Source organism: Diceros bicornis, chromosome 13, assembly GCF_020826845.1.
Source record: "Diceros bicornis minor isolate mBicDic1 chromosome 13, mDicBic1.mat.cur, whole genome shotgun sequence".
Lineage (NCBI taxonomy): Eukaryota > Metazoa > Chordata > Mammalia > Perissodactyla > Rhinocerotidae > Diceros > Diceros bicornis.
Genome location: NC_080752.1, coordinates 47,658,353 through 47,676,747, shown reverse-complemented (window position 1 = coordinate 47,676,747; position 18,395 = coordinate 47,658,353). Strand labels below are relative to the sequence as shown.

The following is an 18,395-nucleotide window of genomic DNA, read 5'->3' as shown; positions in this document are numbered from 1 at the left end:
GTAAAAATCACCCATCAGCCACTGTTCAGAGATAACCACTGCTGGTGTTTTGATGATAAGGTTTAGTCTTTTTTTCCATATGAGTATGTTTATTTACAAAAATTGGAACATACTCTTGTATTGTTCCATAGCCTGTTTTTTTCCCTCTTAATAACAGATTGAGAGCATTTTCCCATGTTGTTCAAGAGTCTTCTACAGCATAAGTTTAATACAATAAGGGATGTTTGAACTTGGGGCCTCCTGGAAGCCTGATTTTCCTGACCCCCATTCTGCGGAGGGACCCTGCTGCAACAGTTGGCTGCAACCTCATTGCTCCAGGGTGTGACTACGGCCTGGCCCCTCCCTTTCAGGAAGAGAATGCCCTGGGAAGGCCTTGAGCACCTGTCACCTCCACCCCTCCTGAGCTGAGGCCCCGACACCCCACTGATGGGCATGCAGCCGCCCTGCAACTTCTCCACTGCTGCCCACCAGTGCAGTAAGTAGATGCTTGCCCCTTGTCTCTGCCACTTTCCTGGACCCTGGGCTCCTCTGACCCTGCTGCCAACCCAAGACCCAGAAGGGGAGGAGAGTGGGGGGCTTGGGTGGTCCCGACTGTGAGGCAGAGGAGGGCCGCTGGACTCAAGCTGGCCGGGGGGGGCAGACAAAGTGCCACTTGCCCTTGTCCTTCAGCCAGCTTTCCCTCACGCTCATGGGACTGGGCGAGGTGGCTGAGCCACTTGAACATTTTCTGGTTCCCAAAGCAAATACTCAACTTCCCAGTGCAAGTCTTTTCTCTGCCCCAGGAATTTACTAGCCAAATAGTGTGGAATTAAGTGTGATCTTGGGCAAGACCCTTCTCTGCTCTGAGTGCTCTTAGTCTCCTCACCAATATACCACGTGGTTCCTAAGGCACCTTCTCAGCTCTGGAATTCTTTAACCTTGAGCTGGAGTCAAATGCCAAGAATTGAACAGGGGTGGGGTGGTCAGGTGGGGAAGGCTATGTTTGTTCAACCCAGCCTCCCCCAACTCAGCCCAGAGAAGTGTTGACTTTTGGGGCAAGTCCCATAGGAAGAAAAGGTGACATTATCTGTGGAGTGGGGGAGGGCTGGGCCAGAAGAGCCCCCTTCTTCTCCACTCTCCTCCAAGACAGCCCCACTGTGCTCCCTGCTCCCTCCCTCACTCAGTCACTCACCTGACAAATCCCTACTCAGTGCCTACCACGTGCTAGCACTGAGATTAACAACAACTGCTGCCTCCCAGGTCTCCATCAAAGAGTTGACAGTGACCAGGCAGTCACAGCACATGTGCTGAGGGCTGGGCTAGGACAAGAGGGGACTTGCAGGAACTCAGAGAGGAGGGGCCTGCTGGAGGAGGTGCCGCTGAAGCTGAGACCTGCAGGATGAGTAAGGGTTGGGCAAAGCGTTCCAGGAAGAAGGAACAGCATGTGCAAGGGAGAGGAGACCAGAAATGAGGTCACACGGCTGAGGGTTGAATGTGAGGCAGAGGGGCAGGGAGAAGAAGCTGGAGAGGAAAGCAGGACCGGGTCGCGCATGCTGCGAGCCATCTGAGGGCAATGGGGAGCCATGACAGGGTTTTTTCTTTCTTTCTTTCTTTCTTTCTTTTTTTTTTTTTGTGAGGAAGATCAGCCCTGTGCTAACATCTGCCAATCGTCCTCCTTTTTTTTTTTTTTTTTTTTTTGCTGAGAAAGACTGGCCCTGGGCTAACATCCACGCCCATCTTCCTCCACTTTATATGGGACGCCGCCACAGCATGGCTTGCCAAGCAGTGCGTCGGTGTGCGCCGGGGATACCAGGGATCCGAACCGGCGAACCCCGGGCCACCGCAGCGGAGCACGCGGACATAACCGCTTGCGCCACCGGGCCGGCCCCCATGACAGGGTTTTAAGCAGGGAAGGCGTATGGTCCTGTTTGCATGAGGCAGGGCAAAGCTGGAGGCAGGGAGTCCAGAAAGAAGGTCTGAAAGGGTGGTAAGGCTGAAGCACGGGGTAGAGTAAAAGAAGTGAGGAGCCAGGGAATTCTCCTCGGGGCACTGGGGGCTGTTTCAGAGCTGGTTACTCAGCCTCGCTCCTCTATTTCAAGACCCCCGGAGAACACAGGCTCAGCAAGCGGGCAGTCCTGTGGAACAAGACCCAGAGCCCCCGCATTGTGCCTAGCACCAGCGAAACCCTCAGAACTTGATTCTTGCGGTCTCCCACACCACAGCATCCCTGCCTAAACGCGTCCAACAGCCGGGAGCTCACTGGCTGTGCAGCAGCCCATCCCACTACTGGACAACAATGATTAGCAGGCCCTTCCTTACATGGGTCCCCTTGTGTCCCCACTGGTCCTAGCTCCGTCCTCTGGGCCCCCCAGACAAGACTGGCCTCCTTTCCATAGGACGGCCCTTTAAAGGTCTCTCTGTTGACTCCTTTTCCAAAGACACCTTCCTGTTCTTCAGCTGAAGAAACTGAGGCAGTAATATTGGATTCCTCTGCTACCTAAGCACCTTAGCTGACATGAGAAAAGGGGAGTCAGCCTGAGTTTGAATCTCGGCCTTGCCACTTACAAGCTGGGGGATCTTAGGCAAGACACTCCACCTTGCTAGCCTCAGTTTTCTCGTCTGGAAATATCTACCCTTGCAGAGTTGCCGTGAGGACGAAATGAGTCAAACTAATATTAATACCTAACGAGAGCTAGAATTTATTGAGGGACTGTCATGTGCCAGGTATTGTCTCACTGGGCTGGGCCACATGCCTGGCCCACAGTGAGTGTTCAAGGCAGGCTTGTTGGGAAGCACGTGGATAGCATGAAGGCCTGGCATCATGCAGACCTAGGTTCAAATCCTGTCTCTGCCCCTTACTAACTTTGTAGCCTCAGACAAGCCAGCCTCTGCATCTCAGCATCTCCATCTGGTAAATGGGAATAGCAGAGGCAGCTTTGTCAGGTTGGATAAGACAAGGCATATAACGCACCTGGTATTATTAGCATCACTTCTCTCTCTTTTAGTCCACGAACATGTTCCAAGCACCTTCTAAGTGCCAAACACTGGGGACAAAGAATTATTGGCCACTTGCCCAAGGTCACTCAGTCTTTGCCTCCAAGCCTGTTCTTGCCCTGTACCACGCCTCCTCCAGACCTGGGACCCCAACATTGTGTGGGCCACAGCTACTGAGGGCAGGGGCACAGCTGGCCCCTGGGGAGCAGTCCGCCACCCCTGCCCTGATGCCTCCGTCCCTTCGGCCAGACGTGGGTGACTGCAGGCTGTGGTGATCATCATCCCGGCCCTGCTGGTCGTCAGCTGCAACTTATAGAAGACATGCCGCCAGTGGCCTCGGGCCACCCGCCCCAGCCCACCATCCCCATGAAGGGCCCAGATAAGCCACTCAAGGGCCACAAGGACGAGAAGGTTCCATTTCTGTTTTATTCTTAGTCTTTGTGCACAATGCTCAGAAAAAGCCCTATTGTGTCTGTACTGCCCAAAGGTGTGACATGTGATACTTAAGTCAAGAGGAGAAACTCTCCTTACTCTCTTAAGGCAACAAGGGATGATGTGCCAAGCTGGATAAAGCCTCATCGAGGCCACAACCTTGTTGTGTGGCCTCACAGTCTCCTGTGACCTTGTCCAGGTTCTGTTGGACGTTACTCACCAACCCCTCAGGTCAAGGAAGCCCATTCTGCAGCCCCTGTAACTGTGGCCCTGGGTGACTATGAGACCAAGGCGTCCCTGGCCACATGCTCCCCCCCTGCCTCCCTGGGATGCCCCTGGCCTGGTGGGGCCTCCACAGGGAACCTCACCAAGGAGAAGGAAGTCCTCCTCCAGAATTGGAGGAGAGCACTCTTGGTTTCACCCCAGTTGGGGCGTGGCTTATCACATGGCTTGTATTCCTTAGAATTTTCTACTTCTCATAATTTTCTACTTCTCATATCTTAAAACACTCAGAGCACCTGCACTTTCCTGAGGTCATGGGGTTTCAGCTTATTACATGGTACTTGTTGGAAACAACGCCCTAAAGCCGCTGACTGGCAAGGCTTGGATAGCACGGAAACTGCTGCGGCCCTGGACCCCTGCCCAGCCTGGAGCCTCTCCTCTCCCTTATCTACTGCCTGGGCTCTGGAATTCAGAGAGGAAACAAAGTGAGGAAGTGGGTCTCAGGCAGATAATACAAAAGCCCAGAAATCTCACCGCTGCCCTAAGATCTCGGGACACCTGCTCAGACTGTCTGCCAGCCACAGGTTCATGGCTTCTTCCACTCATCCAATGATACCAGGTGTGTACCATGTGCCAGGCAGGCTGGGTGCTGGGTTTATAACAATAAATGAGACCCAGACTAGTAATCTAGTGGTTGGCACGGAACAATGACAACAGAGTATGAGAAGTGGTTGAATGGGGTACAGGAGTCTGTGGGGGCATAGAGAAGAGGCCAATACCCAGCCAGGCGAGGAGGGTTAAGGAAAGCTTCCGAGGAGTGGTATCTAAACCAAGACCTGAAGGATGACTAGAAGCTTGCTGGAAGGACGGTGGGAAAGGACAGTCCGGGCAGAGAGAACAGAGAGAACACTGTAAGCATTGTGAAACTATGGCCCACTTCCTGGTTTTATGAATAAAGTTTTACTGAAACATAGTCATGTCCATTCACTCATGTATTGTCTCTGACTGCTTTCGCTTTACACAGCAGAGTGGCATAGTTATGACAGAGACACTATGGCTTGCAAAGAATAAAATATTTACTATCTGGCCCTTGACAGAAAAAGTTTGCTGACCTCTAGAGGATAGAGAGCTCACACTGCCTTTTAGGAACATAGGGAGAGTAGGGGGTGGGAAATGTGCCGTAGGCGGCTCACGATGAGTCCTTCTTCCCTTACCATAGTGGATGATCCAGGAGTAGACACACCTGATTTAAACTGAGCTAATCAGATTCTCTCTTCCTAGGAATGTGAAATGTGGAACGTAAGACCCAGAAACAGAGCCTTACGTTCCAAGTCACATTAATGTCTGTGAACCGCTGCTGTTGAGGCCCCCAGACTGGTTAGTCAACAATTCCTTTGACTCAGAAGGCCCTTGTAATCAATTCCCCAAACTTTTAATTTTCATTTCCCTTCAAAGTCAGTTTCTGTTACTTTTTTTTTTGGTGAGGAAGATTGTCCTTGAGCTAACATCTGTGCCCATCTTCCTCCATCTTGTATGTGGGCTGCCACCATAGCATGGCTTGATTAGCGGTGTGTAGGTCTGTGCTCGGGATTCGAACCTGCAAACCCTGGGCCACCAAAGTGGAGTGCACAAACTTAAGCACTATGCCACCAGGCCGGCCCCAGTTTCTGTTACTTTTAATGAAAAAAACTTTAACTAAAATTAAGAGAATGGAGAGAGATGAAGCTGGCAGATTACACAGGTTTAGTCAGCATAGTCCAATATGAGCACAATGTGAGCCATGTATATAATTTTACATTTTCTAGTAGCCACATTTAAAAAAAAATAAAAATAAATGAGTAAAATTAATTTTAATAATATATTTTATTTCTCTCAATATATACAATATCATTTCAGTATATAGTCAATATTTAAAAATGCTTAATGAGATAGTTTACATTCTCTTTGAAATCTGGGGTATATTTTACACTTATAGCACATCTCAAATCAGACTAGCCACATTTCAAGTGCTCCATAGCCACATGAGCTTGTGTCTAACATAACGGACAGCACAGATTTAGACCCTCAGGGCTGTGGGGGACCAGCTAAGAAGTCCTGGCTTCATTCTGAAAGCAGTGGGCATCCCTTGAAGAGATTCAAACCAGGAAGTAACACGATAAAAATTTCATTTTAGGAAGATCACTCTGACTTCCACTTAAAGAGTAGACTGGACAGGAGTTGAGACTAGAGCTGGGGAGATCGGTTAGGAGGAGTTGAAGTAATCCAGATGAGAGATGAGAGATGTTGATGACAGACTTTGGCAGTGGCAGCAGGGATACTGAGATGCAGTTGAATGCAGGAGATGCTTAGGAGGCAGAGGCAACACGCCTGATCATAATTGTTGCCCCCACACACTAAAGCTATTTCCCACATGCACACCTGTGTGTATCTCCTCCCCACCACCCCATCCCAAAAACCTTCCCCTTGTCTCTCTAGCAACTAAAGAAGCAAATCCTCCCCCACTCTTTAAGGCATAGTCCATGATAGTTATGCACACAAAGTGGTCCACAACAGGCTATCAATAAACAAATGTTTCTTTCCTCCTTCAAGAAAGTCTCCTCTGAATGCTCCTGCCCACACCTAACCCCCAATCCTGAAATATGAAAGCCAGGAATATTGGTGCCCCCCAATCTAGGGTAGGCTAGAGGTCCTATCCTGGGAAGTTGTTGACAACTCTGAAAGGAGCAGTAGTTTCAGCTGCATGGGTCAAGGTGGAGAGTTGTATTTAACCAGAGTCATGGTTTTGCTAAGAGTACAACAAATGAAAGAGGCAGCGGAGTTGAGGGTGAAGACAAGAGAGTGATTGTAAAGACTGACCATGGAATTTAAGCTGGGATAGGAATCTTTTAAGTGCTGTTCATAAATATTGCAGTTCTCCACCCTACCCCCTCTACCTCACTTCTGGACTTTGGGTAAAAATGCACTTTCCTGTCCACTTGAGGTTGGTGTGGCCATATGACTGGTTCTGGCCAACTAGATGATAACAGATCCTAGCTGGAGCATTTAATTGCCAACAAGACTGTCCAGAGTTCTCTCTTCCCTCTGGCATAGTGACCAGCATTATTTGAGTTGATGACTTTTCCATCAGCCTGGGTTTCTGACTATGATAAACAGCGCCCCCTGTTGATCCACAATGTTCAAGTAGTGTGAGCACGAAATAAATCTTTACTGTGTTAAGGCTTAAAATGAAAGCCATTGAAATTTTAGGGCTGTTTGTTACTGCAGTCTATCCTAGTCTATCCCGACTGATATAGCTAGAAGAGGGGACATTAACAGGGAGAGAGATAATGCAAAATGTAGGATGAATAAATTTAAGTTTCTGGTGTTGAAGGTTTGATGGAGTTAGAATATGAGGCAGCATAACTGGAAAGACAGGAGGGGCTGCTTAGAGAATTAGATTCATGGCAAGGTCTAGAGTATGACCATGGGAGTGAGTGGCTGAGGTGGGGAGGGGACAAGATCTTTGAAGGAGGTCAAGAAACTGAGAGGAGCGGTTGGAAGGATCATCTCTGTATATGCTGAAATCATTGAAGATTAAGGCAGAAGCAATGTGTGAGAGAGTGACAACTAGAAGCTAAAAATCTTGTTTCTCTTCCCACAACCAACATATGAAGGCTGGGGCTTTTATGCTCACTTTTGTGTCCCCAGTGCCTGGAACAGTGCCCAGCACAGAGAAAGCACTTAGTAAATATGTGCTGAATGAATGACTGGATGAAGAGAAGAGTGGTACATCATACACTTTGACAAGTAAATCTAACTCAGGGAAGAGCATTCCCTCCAGTTCTTACTTCCTCAAGTCTATTTTTCTGCAGTATTTCTTTCCCAGATCACAGTGGTTCTTTTCTCTTTGTCCAACCTAGAGTCTGCTTGTTTTTTCTATGTTGTTGTTGCCAGAAATCTCAAGGAGCTACTTTCTAAACTCATCCCCAGTGGCCTGCATGCTGGCAGCTCTAGCTGATACCATCCCCCATGTTACCAAACACTGGCGTTGTTCTCTCCTCTGCCTTCTCCCTCATTCCCACATCCAACTCCATTGCCACTGTCTTCCATTCTTTTTCCAGACAGTGGCACAGCCACTGCCTCAATTCATATTCTCATCATCTCTTCCCTAGCCTACAAGAACTTTCTCCTCCCAATATCCCTGCTTTCTCTCTTTGATTCAAATCCCTCTATATCAGTTATTTATTGCTGTATAACAAATTACCTTAAAAATCTGTTAAAACTTAAAGCCACAAACATTACTTATCTCACAGTTTCTGTGGGTCAGGATATGGCCATGGCTTGGCTGGGTACCTCTGGCTCAGGGTCTCTTACGTGGCTGCCATCGGGTGTTGGCTGGGGCCACTGTCATCCCAAGGCTCGTCTGGGGGAGGATGCACCTCCACACTCACTCATGTGGCTGTTACAGTCTTCAAGTCCTTGCTGGTTCTTGGACAGAGACATCAGTTCTTTGACACATAGGCCTTTCCATAGGGCAGCTCACAACATGGCAGATGTCTTCCCTAAGAGCAAGTGAGTGAGACGGCAAGAGAGGGCACCCAAGACAGAAGCCACAGTCTTTTTGTAATCTAATCTCAGAAATGACAACCCATGACTTCTAACATATTTTTTTCATTAGAATGGCATCAATAAGCCCAGTCCATACTCAAGAGGAGGGAATTACACCAGGGTGTAAATACTGGGGTGCAGGATCATTGGGAACATCTTAGAGACTGCCTACCACACCCTCTTCACTGCTTCCTAGTGAGGCATCTAAAGTACAAAGCTGACTTCTCTCCCTTGCTCAGAAACTTCTGACAACTTGCTGATACCTCCAGGACATAACTCTTCATAATATGCTCCAATCTCCATTTCATTCTCATCTTCCATCCTGTACTGCAGTTCCCAAGAAAGGACTCTGAATTATCACACCACTATTCCCTTGTACTCACCATTCCTCTGGTGAGTGACCTCTACCTGGTCAACTCCTACTCATCCATCAAGGCCTGTCGCTTCTGCCAAGTCTGTCCTAACCCTAGCAGGCAGTTACGTCTATCTCTAATCAGAACTCCCTTGGCGCCTTGTGCTTTCCACTAAAATAGCACTTACCACACCAAATCACAGTTATTTCCACTTGGATATCTCACAGGATCTCAAATTTAACATGTTCAGAAGTTCATTCCCGATTTTCATATCAATGGGATTTAGCAGGAGATGGATCTTGGAGCTGCACCATGTTAATTGGAGATGTATAGAACAAATAGAGCCTCACCATCCTAACTGGAGTTATTAAAATGCCCAGAGAGCAGCCATTTGGTAATAGGGCTCTACTAAATAAATACATATGCTGCTATAAAGGCAATTATGGTCACCACAGGCTTCCTCTAAGCATAGGAAGAGGGCTACAGGGTATAGCGATTGAGAGTTTCCTCCAGAGCAGGCAGAGACGCTTCCCAACCTGACTCCACTAGTTACTATTTCTTCTGGGCAAGTTACTTCACATCTAGCTTCAGTTTCCTAATTTGTAAATGGAAATAAGTGGTTACTATGGTTACATGTCAGGTGCTGTTCTAAGCACTTTAAATATGTTAATTTATTTAATCCTTAGGACAGTGGTATGAGGTAGGTACTATTATTCTCTTTTAGATGCAGAAACTGGCAGAGGGAGTAACTTGCGCCAGGAAACACAGGTAATAACTAGCAAAACCAGAATTCCAACACAGGCAGTGAGGGGTCGAAGTCTGTGTCATAATTCACTCCACACACTTGTGTGGATTAAATGAAATAATGCGAGTGCAGGGCAGGGGCAGGGAATGGCACCCAGTAAGTGCCCTTTATTAGTTTAAAATGTAAAACATCTTGGCCTGGAAGTCAAGAATTCGTTCAAAGCCCCTGATTTTCTGCGTGAACTCATCGGGTGTCTCCTCTCGGGTACGAAACGGATAAGGAGGACACCGCAGACACCACACGCTAGCTCCGTACGGCTCTCTGGTCCTCTTACGCTAGGATCCTCCTACTGTATAAGTGGAAGCGGAAATAGCTGGTGATCAAGGAGCTCACTTCCGGTGTTACTTCAGGCCTCTCTAGCCCGGCAGAGACAGACCGTCCCCTTCCCACGCTGCCGGCGTCCCGGGCTGACCCCTTTCCCGTGGGAGCCCCGCCCCCGGCGAAGCCTCGGTTTTCCATTGGTGGAGGCCAGGAGCTGAGTCTCCGTCTTTCAACCAATGGACTCCGCTGTCTCTTCTCACTGTCTGTTTGGTAAAGTCAGCTCCTCCTCCGGGCCGACAGAGGGCGCGAGAGCGCGTGGCTCGACGCCTAGGAGACTCTCTGACCCGGAAGTAACGTTACACCACCGGAAATCCGCGGCCGCGGGGATTGCGGGACGTGATGCAGAGTCCTGGCGGCTGGAGGTTGAGCGATAAAGGTTACGCGAGGCAGTGGTTACGAGCATGGTTTCCACTCCTGACAGTCTGGGATACTTAGATGAGAAAACTGAGGCTCCTGGAGGAAAAGGCTTGCTCATATTCGCTCAGCGAGAAACTCTCCCGAGACCAGGGAGCTTCCCACAGGACTCCTCGGAGCGGAGAGTTGGCGTCTTGGGGGATTTTGCTCTGCCTGTGGAGTCCCTCAGGCTAGCCTCACGGAAATATCCCCCTTCCACAGACGGGGAAAACGAAACCCAGAGAGAGACAGGGACTTGCCAGGGTAGGGTCGCCAGATTTAGCAAATAAAATACAGGACGCCCAGTTAAAGTTGAATTTTGGGTAAACAACATAATGTTTTAGTGTAAGGATATCCCAAATATTGCATGGGATGTACGTTTACTAAAAGTTTATCCGTTGTTTACCTGAATTCAGATCTAACTGGGCGCCCTGTCGTTTATCTGGCAATCGTAGCCTGAGGTCACCCAGCAGAGTGGAAAAGTAGAAAGCTATTGGGGCATCCCATGTGCCTCCCCGCCTACGGTTCATTATTGTGTTGACCTCCGCTCTTCCTGAGTGTGGCCTTGTGGTGGCCTGCAGGGCCCTCAGCCCATTCCCGTCAGTAGTCTGCCCTCTGCAGGGTCTAGGCTGCTGTTCAGGAGCTAAGGAGAAGGGGCCAGATACTCCCCCACACACACACCTTGGGATTCAAGGGTACCCCCCACCCTCCAAGACTAGTTTATTCAAAAGACACTAAGCACTTACTTTGTGCCAAGCACAAACCCAGGCTTCAGATCACATTGGCAAATAGAAGAAACACTCTCTGTCTTTGTGGAATTAACAGATTTGCAGGAGGACAAGTAGAAAAATTACAATACATTGTGATCAACAGTCCTTTAATATGGGTAAATACAGGATGCTATGAAAGCTCAGAGAAGCAATACCCAACCAAGGCACAGAGTAGGGAAAAAAAGGAGATACCCAAGCTGAGACCTGAAAGTTTCCTTCATTCAACATTTAGTGAACATCTATGTGTAGGGCAGTGGTCTAGGCACTGAGGACACAGCAGGGTACAAAATAAACTAATCTCTGCCCTTAAGCGAGAATTCTAAATAAAACGTATGTTAGATGGTGAGCTATGGGGGGAGTGGGAAGTAAGGCTATGAAGGGGATTATGGAATGCTGGGGTGGGAGTGGGAGTGTTACAGTTTGAAAGAAGGTGATCAGGAAGGGCTCCCTGAGAAGGGGACATTTGAGCAAAGACCTGTATGGGTGTGGGAGCGAGATCACGGAGCTTTTGGGTTCATAAGGAAATGTGCCTGGCATGTTAGAGGAACAGAAAGAGGGGAATGATGTACTGCCTCCAATATGATAGCTTTCTAAGGGATTTTTCAATAACTTTGATGATGTGGTTCTTGCCTTACATATTGTCTTTAGAATCTAATTCCTGTAAAAGGTGACTTCACATAACTAGGTGGGGGGCCACTTTGAATAGCATATTAAGAAAAGGCCTTCCTGAGAAGGCAGCGTTTAAGGTGAGCCCTTTAAGGTGAGAATGAGTCAGCCTTGGAGAAGCTGGAAGAAGAGCTGTTTAGGCAGAGGGAGCAGCAAGGGCAAAGGCCTGGAGGCAGGAAAGAGCTTAGTAAATGTGGGGAACTGAAAAGAGGCCAATAGGCTGGAGCACAGTCAGAAACGAGTGGCGAGTGGCGTGAGATGAGATTGGAGAGGTGGGCAGAGGTCTCAGGCAATTTAGCTTTTATGGGCATCACAACGGGAATCAACTGAAGGGTTTTCAGCAGAGGACTGACAAGGATGGATTCATGTTTCAGCAAGATCCCTCTCACTGCTAGGAAGCTATATTGGATAATTTTTCTGGTTGAATTTACATGGGTTTAGCTGCTCATCCCAGAGGTGCCAGGAAGAGGGTTTAAAATGGAGTGAAGGGTTGAGGGGGAACTCCCATCCTGTTGCTTCCCCTATGGTCCCTTTATAGCTGGAATGAGCTGGCTTGGGCAGGTGGGTTTCCTAGTGGAGGGATGACACCCAGAGAGCCAGCATCTCCCTCTTGAGCAGGGGTGGACGGAGATGACAACTTGTGTGTCTCAGACTCCCGTCAGGCTCCCTGGCTTGGCTCGCCTTAACCAGCCTGGGGGATGAAGGAAGTGCATGCTACCATCAGCACACCAGATCTCTTCCCTCTGCCCCTTTTGAATATACTTTCAATTATCTTCTCAAAGATCCTGTCATGTGTCTGCTCCAGAAGCAGAAGCATATAGGCTGCAGTGAGAAATATGTTCAAACTCCATGCCAGCTGCTGTCACTAAGAGCCACAGAGGACTTTCCCTAGTGAACCTGCTTCAAACAAGGTAATGAGTTAGGCCTGGATCTCACTGCAGCCAGCTGTCTTCAGAGGGTGCCTGCCACCTTTGGAAACAGATGCCTGGTTCCAGCAGAAAAACTTGTGTTTACTACCTGCCCCCACACCCACCCCCACCCCACCCCACCCCCCGCCGAAAAAAAGGCATGAATGGGTCTAGATCTGCTTCAGCATGGAAACGGAAAAAGTCCCAGAAATTGTCTCATAGATGGAGGGCTGAGCCCAGCATGGTAATATGTAAAATGTGGCTTTGGATGGATAACAAAGGGCAGTAGAGTAACCCTTTGTGATTGCTCTCTGAGTCCCTTGGTGTCCTGAGCTTTCAGCCTATTCATTGTCAAAGTATCAAAAACTAGGCCCAGCCTGGAAAAGGGAGATATGTCTGCTTTTGGCAAGCGCCTAGTTCACTCAGAATATGTTGCCTCGTTAGATGACCACAAAGCCACGTGCAGGACCTAGGCTTGGCTGAGATACTGAAACAGGATGGCCAGATGTGATGTTGTGACTTATAACAAGAAATACATATTTCGTCTTCATCTCCGTTCCTGGCACAGACCTCCTAAAATCCTTGGAATTTCCTAAGTGATGAGAGTGATAAAGGTGTCATTTGTTATGTCCCACTCCTCAACCTCCCGGGAGGGGAGAGGAACTGGAGATTGAGTTCAATCACCAATGGCCAATGATTTAATCAATCATGCCTGTGTAATGAAGCCTCTATAAAAACCCAAAAGGACAAGATTCAGAGAGCTTCTGGGTTGGTGAACACATGGAGGTATGGGGAGAGTGGCACGCTCAGAGAGGGCTTGGAAGCGCCATGCCCCTTCTCCATACCTTGCCTTCTGCATCACTTCCTCCTGGCTGTTCCTGAGTTATGTCCTTTTGTAATAAACCAGTAATATAGTAAGTAAAATGTTTCTCTGAGTTCTGTGAGCCACTCTAGCAAATTAATTGAACCAAGGAGGGGGCTGTTGGAACCTCCAATCTCTAGCCAGTTGGTCAGAAGCACAGGTGACAAACTGGACTTGGTGATTGGCATCTGAAGTTGAGGGAAGGGGGGACAGTCTTGTAGGACTGAGCCCTTAACCTGTGGGATCTGAAGCTATCTCTGGATAGATAGTGTCAGAATTGAGTTGAATTGTAGGACACCCAGCTGGTTTCAGAGAATTGCTTGGTGGTATGGGGAAAAAATGCACATTGTACCAGGCTTACCCAGAGAGAGGCTCAAGTGAAGATATAAAAACAATCACAATGAAATGTCCAAAACAGGCAGATCCACAGAGATGGAAAGTAGATTAGTGGTTGCCAGGGGCTGAGGGAAAGGGAAAAGGAATAACTGCTAATGGGTGCGGGGTTTCTTTTTGAGGTGATGAACACGTTCTAGAATTAGAGAGTGGTGACGGCTTCACAAACTCTATGAATATAGTAAAAACCACTGAATTCTATACTTTGAAAGAGTGAATTTTAAGGCATGTGAATTATATATCAATGTTTTTAAACTGCAGAAGAAAAATCTTTCAGGTCCCCTGTAACAGCTGGGGGAACTCTAAAATCTGAACTCCTTTGCTGGGCAGCTCACACACCCAGGCGTGTAGCTTGGAACCCTGGCAGTGTGCAGAAGCCTTTGTCCTGACAAAGAACTGCCAGTCCGAGAGACATGAGCATTGTGGCCCTTGGCACTGGACATGGCAAGACTCTATGGCCAACCCTGTTCTGACAGTCGCCAACCACCTGCCACCATGTATTTGCACTACTCTCACTGCCTCCTGGGCCTGCAAGGAGAGTCAGGCCCTCAAAACCTCAAAACCTCCCCGACACCCATCTCTTTGCTCTTCATCTTTGGTATAAATTTCCAAAGCTGTGTCAAATACTCGACTGCCCCCACTTGGCCCAGGCCTTAGGCTGGGGGTTGGGTTCACAGAGAGGCCCCTCACCAGTCATGAGCTGCAGCTCCAAGGCTGAAGAGAGGCAACTCTGACCCCCACCTAAACCCCTGGCAGCTCCCCCTTCCCCATGATGCCAGGCATGGAGGCCTGTGGAGAGGAGAGAGGTGAGTCAGAGAAGCTGAGTACCAGTGCTCGGAGATGCCCACACTGTGGCTGGGTCAGGACTGAAGCAGAGGGCATAGTGTCATCAGTGTAGGCTGGAAAGTCTTGCCCCTGGCCTACCCGAGGCTGCCTTGTGAATTGAACTGCCAGATTCCACTGGAGTATTAAAAAGCCTAAATATTTATTTGCTTCATATTTACAAAGGTGAGAAGGAGACCAAGGGAGACCCCAAGAACACTCCCATACCTGGCTGACCAGGCCCTTTCCGCTGCAGAGGACGCAGACACAGCTGGAAGGGACAGGATTTATGTTGCATACTTGAACTACAGCGAGGTAAGACTGGTCCTATTTACAGGGCAGAAACACTACAGGTGGAGCATGGGGGGCGGCAGAGTGAGCACCAGAGTCCTGGCCAGAGGGTGCCCCTGCTTGCCGCCTTGCCCACCTCTCCCAGAGGCATCGCTGCGGCCCCACTGGGGTTCTCAGGGTTGGGGGGGAGAACGGGGCCGGCTCACATGATGCTCGCCGGGGTGAAGACAGGGCCCACACACAAGGTGTCTGTGATCTCCCAGCCACAGGACAGAGGCTTGCACACGCCCTCGGTGTCCTCATCCTGTTCTGCAGGCAGCAGATGCCCTCGAAGCGCTTCCCTGCAGGTGAGAGAGGGGCACAGAAAGCAGCCAGCATGGGGCCTGCAGGCCGGGGGCTCCCAATCCGGAAGTTCTCACCTGAGCCCCAGAGCCCAGCCCAAGACAGGAACGGGGGAAGGCCTGCTGACCCCTCTTCCACCCCGCTCTCTTCTCCCCTATAGTCCACCCCACAAGGGAAAGGAACCCACATTTATGGAGCACTTACTCCATGGCAGACATTGTGCCAGGCTCTTGACTTACATTATCTAATTGCATCCTCCCAGAATCCTGAAAGGGCAGCATTGTCACCCCCATTTTACTGATGAGAAAATTGAGACTCAGAGAGAAGTGAGCTGCCCAAAGTCACATCCCTGAAAGGTTGTAGAACTAGGATTCAACCCAACTCTCTTACTCCAAAGTCCACATTCTCCATACCCCAGGCTTAGGACTTAAAAAAAAAAAAATCATTTCCTGCCCTCCTCAAAAAATCCTACAAACTGTTTCTCCTCCTACCTGCCCATCTTAATAAATGGCTCCACTGTCTGATCAGCTGCTCTAGCTACAAGCTGGAAATCTTGTTCCCATACCCAGCAGATCCTTGCCAAGCGCAGCTCCTGAACATCCTCACAGGTGCCCACTTCTCTCCACTCCCACTGCTGCCACTGTCTCTAGCCAGGATTGCAGTTTCCCTGATCTGCTCCTGCCTCCTGCAGACATTTCTAGCCCAGGCTCATCTCTTCCAAAAGGTAAATCTCTGCCCTTGAGTCTCCAGCGGCTTCCCTCTGCTCTCAGTCTCTCCCTGCCCTTTCCAGTCCCCCACCTGCAGGAAGGCCTCCCTCTTTGCTGATGTGAACAATTCGACAGCAAGTCAGTAGTCAGTGTCTTTGCACAGAGCCCAGTCAGGCTGTTCCCTTCCGGTGGAAGGCTCTCCAGGCCAAGCGCCCTCTGTCTGTCTCCTTATCTTTCAAAATGAGCTGCTCCAGTTTCTTAGAACCCCTCCATGGATCCTTACTGCCTTCAAGATCAAGTCCAATCTGGGCCTCCAAGGTCCTTCTTGATCCAGTCTTCCCCACATGCCACTCCAGCCAGCCAGAGCTACCTGCAATTCTTTGAATGAACTGGACTCTTTCAAGCCCCCACACCTCTCAGCCCGGACCACCCACCTGTCGGCTTGCCTGGCCCTCCTGTGCCTGGCTAATCCCTCCTTACCCATCAGGTGGTGCCTCCTGAGAAGCAGCCTGGCCACCCCTCCCCCACGCGCTGTCCCTCCCTCCCCAGTGACCTTTCCACTCTCTATGCCAGTGTCTGTGTGTGCAGGTCTGTGCCTCGGCTCACCCCACAGTCTTAGATGCTCTTGTACCCCCAGGACCCGGCACAGAGCCAGGCTCTGATGCAGCACGTTCTGACACGGCTCCTTTGATATGCGGAATTTTTTGACATGGCCATTTCAGTTCATCAGAACGTGTGGTTCCTAGTAATGGGTGTAACCGACTCCCTGCACCCTCCTCTGCTGTGTCTGCTGATGCCGGACCCAGGAAGGGATAAGGACGCCTGCACGGTGATTGTTTTTTTTAAGTTTGTTCTTTAGGCCTTGTCAAAACCCCCCTGATGTCGAAATGGCCGCATCAGCCTGTCCCGCACCCCGGCAGGGAGTAGAAACAGCAAAGGTGTGTTGACCTGATGAACGAAATGAGACTGACACTGAGCCCCGTCGGGCCTGGGGTTTGGTAGCATTGCTCCTGGGCGGGCCTCAGGACACAGGCTGTACTCACTCCTGAGGGCCCAGCACAGAAGCCCCTCCCAACTGCTCCTGCGCTCCGCAGCCATCTCCCCAGCCCCCAAATGGGGCTCTTCACCACTGACCAGCTGTGTGACCTCAAGCAAGTGACCTCTCTGTGATAACATTGATCCCACAGAGTTTTGTGTGGGTGGAGGGAAATAATCATGAGATGCCTGACAGAGGGTTCAACAAACGTGACTTTGTTTCTGTCCGGTGCACCTCTCGCCTCACTGGGTCTCAACGCTAGCCCGGTGAGGCTCGCAGGGCGAGTGTTATCCTCATTTTCTAGATGGGAAGACACAGGCTCAGCGAGCAGGCAAGTCTTTCCCAGGTCACAGAGCAGCCACCAGACTGGTCAGCTCTGTCCACATCTGCCCTTGTCCTCCCTCATTCCACACAGTAGCTAGAGTGGTCCTCTAAAATCCAGATCAGACATGTCACTCCCCTGCTTCAAACCAGTCCGTGCTTCCTGCAGCTCAAAGCCCTTCACACGGCCTCCAAAGCCCTTCCCAGATCCAGCCCTGCTCTCTCTCCAGCCACGACCAGCCTCATGTAGTTTTCTTGAAGGCAGCATGCTTGCTCCCTGTTCCTTCTGCCTGGAACCCCCTCCCACCCCCTCCCACCTCCTACTGCCTCGCTCCCACTCATCCACCAGGCTCGACTTCCTCCTTCCTTCCTCAGAGAGGCAGGTCTGGGCCTCAGGGAGGGCTGTAAGCTTCCACAGCCCACCCCCACCACCCAGTATTATCAGGAGCGCCTATCTGCCCCTCTGTGTCTCACACGGCTCTGAGCTCCTCAAGGGAAGCTCAGTCTCGTTCATGGCCACAGCCAGGTGCCCAGTACAGGCCTGACTTGGAATCAGCAGCCAAGAGCTACTTGTCAAATCGAATTACACAGAAGCAGGTTTCCCTCACTGCATCTGCCCAGCCTGTTCCCTTCTCCTCCCCTCCTCCATTTCCCAGCAGGGCCCCCTTACCAGGCCAACCGAGACATGGCATAGGTGACGCGGCAGGTCTGGGTCCCCCCGAGGTGGGAACCCATGCCCACAGTGTAGGCGCCCATGTTCTCAAAGACTAGCCAGTCCCCTACGTGTAGTGGCGGCAGCCACAGGCCCTCAGCTATGCAATCACAGCCATCGACCGCTGGGCCCCACAGGCTGCTGCTGTACAGGGGCTGCTCCGTGGATGGTTTCTGCAGGAGAGAGGGATGGCCACATTCAGCTTTCCTGGGCATTCTGTGTACAGCCTTAGCACTGTGCTCCCTCAAAAGCCTTCCACGGCTCCAGAGCCAATAGGATAAAGACTGGATGGGTCTCCTAGGCTGGCATTTAAGGGCCTCCCACTTGTCTGCATTCATTGCCTCTTACAGTCTGAAGCCACAATGCTTGGTCTTGAATCCAGGCTCCAACACTTGCTAGCTGTGTGACCTTGGGCAAGGTACTTAATCCCTCTGGGCCTTGGTTTGCTCATTTGTAAAATGGGAATAATTATAGTACCT

The 18,395-nt window shown here is 50.1% G+C and overlaps 1 protein-coding gene across 3 annotated transcripts in view; it reads right to left on the bottom strand.

Moving 5' to 3' along the window:
• Positions 1-14,651: 14,651 nt before the first annotated feature.
• The window catches only part of AZIN2 (antizyme inhibitor 2), a 34,735-nt gene continuing 30,991 nt past the window's right edge, over positions 14,652-18,395 (bottom strand). For 2 of the 3 annotated variants that reach the window (XM_058553591.1, XM_058553594.1), the window contains 2 exons: positions 17,875-18,089; positions 14,927-15,139 (listed from right to left, as the gene is read on the bottom strand). In XM_058553591.1, coding sequence (XP_058409574.1) covers positions 15,001-15,139; positions 17,875-18,089 — 354 coding nt within the window. In that variant the 3' untranslated portion in view covers positions 14,927-15,000. Of the gene's footprint in view, positions 15,140-17,874; positions 18,090-18,395 lie in introns of all 3 variants that reach the window. The other variant, XM_058553592.1, reaches the window with a different exon arrangement.